Below are 8,694 nucleotides of genomic sequence, written 5' to 3' on the forward strand. Positions count from 1 at the left end.
TCGCGTGCTGTTGCCATCGCCTCGTGGTGATGTGATCGATGCCTTCACGCACTGGCGTCGTGTTGCCGCCCCGGGAGGAGGGGCGTCGTGGCCGAGCGCCTCCCGCGCGTACTGGCCTGATGTTCCAAAGGACTGCCACTCGATGGTTCCTTCTTCTCGTGTCGCCGATTGCTCTTGATAGAGTCTTCGTGATGATAATGTATTGTACAGCAAAAGTAAAAAGACAGATGAAGAGTCCAAATGATTCACTAGTTTTATTGTAATGTGGGAGACCCGCTTATATACATGATGAAAGGAGACATCGTTTCCCCAACATACATAGAACACAGGAGGCATCCCTCTCATACAATTGCACATGGTTTTATTTTTCAACACCTATATATGGAGCAAATCCCTCAACTTTTAAGCTTAGATGCTCCCTTCTTCATTCAGGAAATCCAAGACACCTCGAAATAAACCATGCATCATGCTAGTCCAGGACCGAACATTTTCGACCCTAGCTATTATCGAAAATTTTGGCACTCAATCAAAACTATCATCATTCCCTTTTTCCTTGGACTTCCACAACCTAAGCACGGACGTCGAACGTTCCAATGGGGCCCGCGTGATCTCCTCCATAAAAACGACATCGTCAAAATCGTTGATGATGCCTTCAAACCTATCTCTCTGCAAAACGCCCCACAAATGACATTGTCAAGCTTCTCACTAACAGACTAAAAAACCTCAGCCCCCACTACAAGGATTCGGGTCTATTGCAACAAAACCGTTTGTTGCAATACATGTTGTTTCGTGGCGATAAGTACCTGTTGCCACGAAACGACATTCGTTGGCAGCCATTGCGACTGGACACATGGTAATAGGTTATTACCACGAAAAAGGAATTGTGGTAATAAAGTGTGCTATTGCAACAACCATGCGGTAAGTTGCCACATGTTTTCCCGTGACAACACTCACCTGATGCCACATTTTAATTTGTGGAGATAGCTTTAATGCAACATGTAACGAATTGTGGAGACTGATATCTCGTAGCAATAGACATTTGTGGCAACAACCTATGCCAACGATGGCCATTTCGTGGCACAATACTCTTCCGTGGCAATAGTCAATTGTGGCAACAAACTATGGCAACAATCCTTGTTTTCGTGGCATTAGGCATGTTGCCACGACCCACTATACTTGTGGCAATAAACTATGGCAACAATCCTTGTTTTCGTGGCATTAGGCATGTTGCCACGACCCACTGCGCTTGTGGCATTACCTTATGGCAACAAATATTCGAATCGTCGTAACAGGAAATTGCAACATACTTGCTTTTATGGTGATAAATAGGTATCACAACAGGTAAAAACTTTGTAGCAAGAAGTTATTGCGACAATCTATACTTTTCGTGGCGATACTCTATTTCAACAAACTTACTTTGGTGGCGCCAAACTGTTATCGCATCGTGAAATCTTTTGTGGCGCCAAGCTATTACAACAATATAAAGTGCTCCGTTGCAACATCCTAGTGCAACAAAACAGAAAGGCGTAGCGAATGAGATATAACGCAACACTATATTTTATTGGTGCTAGCATGTGGCAACCGAAAGTGGGTTGTGGTAATAGTCTATTGCAACCATAAAAAAAATACAGGATTTCGATTACAATATTCAAAACCATACGTATAATATGCAGATTCACAAAATTCATAATTCTCATAGCAAATATCCATCAAATGAAACTCAAATGTAATTTAGCCATCCTAATTAACTTCGAAGACTAAACTGCCCATCTAGAGTCCAGTCCAGCTAGTTCTTTGGATCCTGCAATCAAGAAAAAAAGTTCTAGTTAATTAGTCGAACATAACATATGTCATACAATTATTCCAGCCCCATTGTTAAAAACTGTCGCCAGACTAACTGGACTAATACTGTGTCAGCAAGCATGTAACTAAGGGATCAGAACAACTATACAAGTGTAAATATCTGAAGCATAACCACAAGTACATCTACTAAAAGCTTCTTTTTGAGAAAAAAACATTGCTTTTAACTTAACGATGCCGGGTTGAATCACCCAAAGCACAGCCACAAGGGCTGGTACATCAGCCTCCCATTCCAAATAGTGGTTAGGTTCTAACATCCTACCAAGACTAGCAAGCTCATGAGCAACAGAGTTAGCGACGGCATACATTTATTTCATAATAAGAAAACCATAATTTGAGCGGGTACTTGGTATCCTCAATAGCAGCAGCATGGGCTGACAAGTCAACCTTATTGATATTAAGTGCTTCCATCAGGAGTTGCGAGTCCGTTTAAAAAACGACCCTCACGACCCCCATATCAGCGGCAAGAGATGCTGCATGGGACATTGCAGTGGACTCATCAGCGAAGGCATCACGCGCATGCTCATGACATCCTGCTCGTGCATACAGAATGGTGCCATCATCCGATCGTACATCTACTAAAAGCTTCTACTATTGATTTAAGTTATGACTAGATGTATAGTTTCAGTTAAGTTCATGTCCCTAGCTAGCACATATTCCTTTTTCATTTAAGTCGTGACTCGATGCAGCAACAACACATGGTAAAAGAGAAGAATCAGCTAGCTAATTATGAAGACCAATGACGTATAAAATGCAGGTAAACATGAAGAGAAAGCAAGGTTGTGACTTACAATTGCTTTAAACATTCGAGAATGCCTTGTTGCAGCTTGTATGAGCGCATTTGAAGAAATAGCAGTTGTCCTTGAACCTGGAGTCTTATTAGGACTAGATCTCTGTAAAAGAATATTTTGCAAGTTTGGATTACTATTCTCTTTGTCAACCCTCTTCGTAGGCACCTGTAAATAGAAGTGCACTTTTAGCAATGCAAGTAAGCAACATACATCTTACAAGGTCGGAAGCATATGACTGTAATCACCTGTTGGGTTCCCATCTGTTGGCTCAATACTACAAACTTTGCCATCATGTTTTTTTCAAATTCCAGTCTTGATGTTCGCTCCTCTTGCAACAATCTTTCCCTTTCAGCACACTCTTCTTTTAACCTCTCCTCAAGTTGTTCTCTCTCGGCACACTCCAAGTTAATCCTCTCTTGTGTGTTTGCACGTTCAGCTTGTAGTTGATCTTCTAATTCGTTGACCTGCTGGCTGAGCTGAGAGTTTCGCTCCTGGGTGGCTGCTGTAGCACGAGCTTGCTCTTCGATCTGGATACGAAACCTTTCAGAACCAGTTGAAGTTTTGGCCATGTATCCGTACCCACGAGGCTGCGATGACTTGCATTCCAGAGTGTCTTTGTAAGCGGTCTGGAAAATATTGTTTTTCTACTCACTTGAAAGTGGACCTTCAGTTTCTTTGATTTTAACCTCTTGAAGTGCTTTGTCCTAAAAATGGAAGGAACAATTATAGGTGCAGCATCAATATTGACACTATAAAAGATGAAACAAGAATAACACGGTCCAATGCATGAATAATCGCATCTGATGACGAAACATGCCGAATGCACATCATTGACTAACTATAGAATAACCAAAAGTCAGTGTACTCACGTAAACTTTCTGGGAATCTGTGTTAGACAATGTTCCATCGTTCGTGTGGGTGAGTTCCCACAGAGCAATACAATCTGGCTCTTCTCCAGTTTCCAAGTTTCTCTGCAAGTAATATACCAATGAGATGCTTGAAACATGACACCATATTTAGCAGCGAGGCATACATATTTAGTTGGACTCATACCTTCTCAAAACTAACTTGCGAGTAAGATTTTGATCCGATTATGTGTTTTGTCTTCTGTTTCTTACGGTTATCAGTGTTCGTTTGGCTGCGATCCTATCAATTCATTGAAACCAAATATAACCAGTGAGACTAGCCATTTCATCTTAACACATAATAGACAAACTGTGATCTTAGAGATAACCTGAAATTTTGAATCAGTGCCAAAGTACTCAATCATCCATTCCCACTCTTCTGGTTGCAAATCTTCCGGCAGATTAGCCAATCTAGCTGTATCTGTTTTGTATGCCTTGTAAGTGGAGCTTAGAGTTGATCGCCAGCCTCTATATTGCTCTTTCGCAATTTTGAGAACTTTTTCTTCTGTTTCTTGTGTATCTTCCAGGTCCCATTTGTCCTGTAAAGCATACAGCAAATAAATATACATAAGCAGTGCATTATTGATGGTAAAATAAGATAACACATGTGAAAAAGGTTCTACGCACTATCATATCTGCAACAATGAGTCGATGAATGGTAGGGTGAATGTCCGACCACGTCCTCACTCCAATGAGTGGTAGCTTTCTTTTCATTATGACTACCACGTCATCCTTGAACGAACGATAGTTCATTCCTACTGTACCACCCAATTTTTCAGAGAATGTAATATTTAGCTTTGCAGATCCATTGGCAAAACGCTTCTTAGATGCTTTAAAACCTTTTAGAACACCTCGCCCTTTCTTCTTCTGTCCACCAGCTTCTACAGCCCAAATCATACAAGAAAAATTGTATTACTTGGTATTAGATTGTAAGAAATGATGACACAAATGTAAATGAAAGCAAGTACCATCCTGTAGTAGCGCACGGTTGCGGCGAGCATGGGATGGCCATTCAGCAAGGGAACACAAGTCATTAGCAGACACTGGAGTGTCAGATTGTTCTGGAGTTCCTGTAAAAGATTTAGCAGTCTTGAAGGTTTAGCTATTTAACCCACACCAAGATTTTATGCATTATAGCAAATGCTAAACAATTTACCAGATCTGGGTTGTCCACGTTGGTTTTTGTATGCCGTTATACTTTCCATCCTTGTTAAGAGAACAGAGCCTTTCTTTACTACACACAAAAACAATCATGGGACTTAGCATTAACAAAGCATTGATGTTCTACACCATTCAGATAGGTGATTATGAAGTAAGGATGTTGTGTACCAGGAGCATCCTCCGTACAATTCATCATTGTGCCCTTGTGTAGGTAAACCAGACATAAAATTTTGAGTCAATTTAAGAAGCACAATACATCTATTAAAAGTATAAATCTATGTTGATTATTCCAACTAGAAAAGGTGCAACACGATATAAGAAAGCAATAAAAACAAAATATCTATTAAAAACTCATATTATAGTGGTCTGAATAACATGCAGAAGATGCACTAAACCTGAATCCTAGGTTCTCTTGACGTACGTTATTCAGAAGTATTAAGCATATGTCAATGACATGAAAGGCGATGTATCAGTGATAGGTTGTTCATGAAAATACTACTCTGAATCAATAGGAAAAAACATTTCCAATGTGACTCGTGTAAGACCAAATATCCATTAAAAATCATCTTATAGTAATCTGAATCAAATGCAATGTAGAGGATGACTAAACCTGAATCCTCTGCTCTGTTGACGCACATATATCATCTAATATCTACATAATGGTGCTCAAACAGCCAGTGGCGTACCGTGACAAGCTATAGGGTGGGGGAGGGGGGGGCAATTTTTAAACTGGCAGAAAAATATGCATAAAAACATATACGAATGACATGAATTTACAAGGTAATCGAACATATGGCAGTCATCTCATCAGCAGTCGTCGATTTGTCATCTTAACAATATAGGCTTTGTACATACAGAGTACGTCTATACCTTTCAGTTAATGGATCTAATGCTCAAAAACCAATGTAGATAATAATTAAATTGGCAAGAGATGATCCACGGATGGGCTGCACCAAAACGCTTAGTAATTAGTAACAAAATACAGTTTTGGAGGGGGGGTCACGACCCCCTTTGGCCTCCACGAGGAAACAGAGCGAATCAGGAGCAGAGATGCCGGAGAGGCCTGCAAGCACGCTGGGGTCGGGTGATGCAGCAACCAGCGCCTGCCCACCACGTCACGACGCCGGCGTGCACAGCCGAGACGGCTGCGGCCATGAACCGGGCCGGGAGGCCCCGTCGAGCCCTAGTTCTAGGCCGAGGCGAGCTCCATGGCGGCCAGCCTCCAGGCCAAGGTGAGGCGCTCCGCCGACCCTCCAGGCCGCGAGCGCCTCCGCCGAGGCGGCCAAATCGAGGCGCGATGGGAAAATGCCACCGGCGGCGGCCATGTCCCCTGCTCGGACTTCTTTTCTACGACCAAGCGGCGAGCGAGGAGAGAAGGGGCAGCCCCTCTGAATGGATCGGGATCGAGAGAGCCGCGCATCGAGGAGGAGCTTGCGGGGGAGGGGGTTTGATCCCGGACGGAGGCGGGCGGCGCAGAGGAGAGGGAGGAGGGGGAGATCGAGGGGAACTGGATTTTTCAGCGAGGGAGGAGATCGGGAGGACTAACCTGACGCCGTGCAGCTGCTGTGGTTCGCTCTGTTGACGCCGTCATGACGCCGGCAGCATAGATGAACAGAGACGAGGGCTCAGATCCAATCGCCCGTGAAGACGCTGTGATTTGATCTACAATTATATATTCGTGGGTTGTTATGAAGGTATTTAGCGGGAGGCTAATTTTTTGATGGGAACAAAGACACTAATTTGGGACTTTTAGCGGGAGGTTAAAAAATATTGGCGCAAACAATAGTACACCTAAATTAGGTGGTGGGAAAGTAATTTTTTGTTTTAAAAAAGTAATTATTTTTGGAGGAAATTTTCTAGATTGTAAATATATTTCGAGATGGAGGGAATACTAGTATTTATTAGTAAGAAGTTATATCGTGGTGAAAAAAACACCAAATCCGAGAATTGTGAAGGGGTGATTCGACGCCCTCCCCTGTAACGTTCTCGTCGTTGATATTTGTATAGTCGTCGTCATTTAAGAAAGCCAATTAACAAAAGAAAAGGAGTTTCCCTGTTTATATTGTAAAACAACCATCACATACATCGAAGCAACCGATACAAATGGATACCACACACACCCAAAGCAAGATACACGAATGTCGGGCACCGACACACAACCTCAATAACTAGCAAGCACCTATAAGATGTGCAAAAAAGGGATCTGCTTAGAGCCGACGGAGACCACCAGCACGAGGAGCGATCATCTTGGAAGATGTGCGACGGACATGCCGGACCGAGATCTCCAAGACGATGCCTCCAGGAAGGGCACGACCATGAACGTCGCTACCGTCCGATCCGAAGATCAAGTTTTCACCCGAAATAAGATAGAAGGAGTGGGAGGAACACGACGTCCACGGATGCCTTCACCGTCAACCAGTGGACGGACTGAGTAGGTGATGTACCACGCTGCTTCAACCCCTCCGCCGCAACCCCGGTCCGCCAACCACCCGTAGCCAATTAGGAAGGTGTTGTTTCATCAATCTACACTTAGGTTGGATATGTCAAAATTTTGTGCCTTGGTGAACTGTTGGTCAAAGCATCAGAAATTTGGCCAGCTCTAAACTACATGTCACAGAGACATCACGCGCCGCTCACTTTAAAACTATTAGGTTATACTCTTGTCTCAAAACATAAGTACTGAGGGGATGGGTAGATGAGACATTCGATCTATGTCAGTCTCGATCTTTAGATGGGATGATCTCATCATCTTTCATTTTTACCGGACATAATCATCTCTTGGCTAGCGATCTCTCCCGCCGCCTGCGAGGGCGACTCGGGAGGGTCCTCCATGCCACAGTAGGTCCAACATAATCATGTTCCTCTTGTTTTAACGAAAATAATAGAGATTCAACTATGTAAATTATCAACCAAACAAATTTAGTTTTGAGAGTTACTTATTGGCATATCACACATTTGTTAAAATAAATGTATTCAGATAAGGCCAACACCTTGTCTCTTCTTTATGTATTCACTAGCAAACATGCCCGTGCGTTGTAACGGGAGGAAAAAAATCATCCCTCATGCACACATCGACGACATAAATAAATCTCTTAAAATATTTCACGGTGCCTAGTTTCCGCTATCTCTTTATGGCTCTATTGTCGTTACTCCTCAGTGATGCCCAATAATTATTGCATTAGGATGAAAATCGCAAAATACATGTTAGTCCTCAACCTCTTCTGCTTCACATCCCTCCATGAAAGCGAGGAGGAAGAGCGGCGCAAGGCGGAGGAAGAGGAGGAGGCGTACCAGGCACGCCTGTCGGAGGACGGAGAGCTCGGGAATGGAGCGCACGGTCTTGGAAGCTTTCGATGGAGCCGTGACCGGAGTCCACCCAGTCGTCGAGGGCGACCCGATCATCGGAGGCGTAGTTAGTGATCACATGGGTGGTGTAGGACGTTGATACGTGCCGATTGTTGGCCGACATATGCTACCTACACTACTTAAGTAGGCAAAATAATGCAACCAAATTACTATATAAATATCAGTTTAATTTAAAAAATGCAAAAACAATGAGATCATTTGGATTTGTGGTTTAAAAGTTGCAGATAATCAAAGTTTGGTTAATAGAATTACTATCTTCTTTCAAACAAAAAAAGAAGGCCACGTTAATCACATATTTCAGTAATTTTATTTTTTTGCATGGACATATTTCAGTAATATACGCTATCCGACCTTAAAAAAAGTAATATACGGCAGAAGAGGTCACGCGCTGCACCAGACAGCGTGTCTGCCTGTCTGGTCACCCGGGCGATCGTGCAGTGGCGCGACCCACCAGACGGGTCGTCTGATCCCACGCGCGGCTGAACCACAAACCAGAGGAGGGGATCGAAGGAAGGGGGCGACTTCCTTTCTCTCGCCCCTGAACAAAAAAAAAAGATCGAAGCCAGAACAGACAGACAGGGGAGACACCAGATCGAACCAAGAAAAGAGAA

General features: G+C 43.2%; 2 protein-coding genes and 1 long non-coding RNA gene across 6 annotated transcripts; all 3 read right to left on the reverse strand.

Moving 5' to 3' along the window:
- Positions 1-1,769: 1,769 nt before the first annotated feature.
- LOC125534351 lies at positions 1,770-3,319 on the reverse strand. Its single transcript, XM_048697602.1, has 3 exons — positions 2,897-3,319; positions 2,652-2,816; positions 1,770-1,801 (listed from the first exon to the last, which is right to left on the reverse strand). The coding sequence occupies exons 1-3, from the start codon at positions 3,218-3,220 to the stop codon at positions 1,787-1,789; spliced, it is 504 nt and encodes a 167-aa protein (XP_048553559.1). The 5' UTR covers positions 3,221-3,319; the 3' UTR covers positions 1,770-1,786.
- Positions 3,320-3,522: 203 nt separating this feature from the next.
- Positions 3,523-4,090, reverse strand: LOC125534353. The gene is made up of 3 exons (XR_007294459.1): positions 3,886-4,090; positions 3,705-3,797; positions 3,523-3,622 (listed from the first exon to the last, which is right to left on the reverse strand). It is a non-coding gene; the product is annotated as an uncharacterized LOC125534353 (long non-coding RNA).
- An 11-nt stretch (positions 4,091-4,101) lies between these two features.
- LOC125534352 lies at positions 4,102-4,965 on the reverse strand. Of its 4 annotated transcripts, none has more exons than XM_048697607.1 (4): positions 4,886-4,965; positions 4,713-4,790; positions 4,525-4,617; positions 4,102-4,434 (listed from the first exon to the last, which is right to left on the reverse strand). In XM_048697607.1, exons 1-4 carry the CDS (start codon positions 4,911-4,913, stop codon positions 4,136-4,138), a joined length of 498 nt encoding a protein of 165 aa, XP_048553564.1. In that variant the 5' UTR covers positions 4,914-4,965; the 3' UTR covers positions 4,102-4,135. The 4 variants fall into 4 exon arrangements, with proteins under 4 accessions (XP_048553564.1, XP_048553563.1, XP_048553561.1 ...); XM_048697606.1 differs by having other exon boundaries at positions 4,102-4,437; XM_048697604.1 differs by having other exon boundaries at positions 4,525-4,626.
- Between the last annotated feature and the right edge of the window lie 3,729 nt (positions 4,966-8,694).

The sequence above is a fragment of the Triticum urartu genome, chromosome 2 (genome assembly GCF_003073215.2).
Source record: "Triticum urartu cultivar G1812 chromosome 2, Tu2.1, whole genome shotgun sequence".
Lineage (NCBI taxonomy): Eukaryota > Viridiplantae > Streptophyta > Magnoliopsida > Poales > Poaceae > Triticum > Triticum urartu.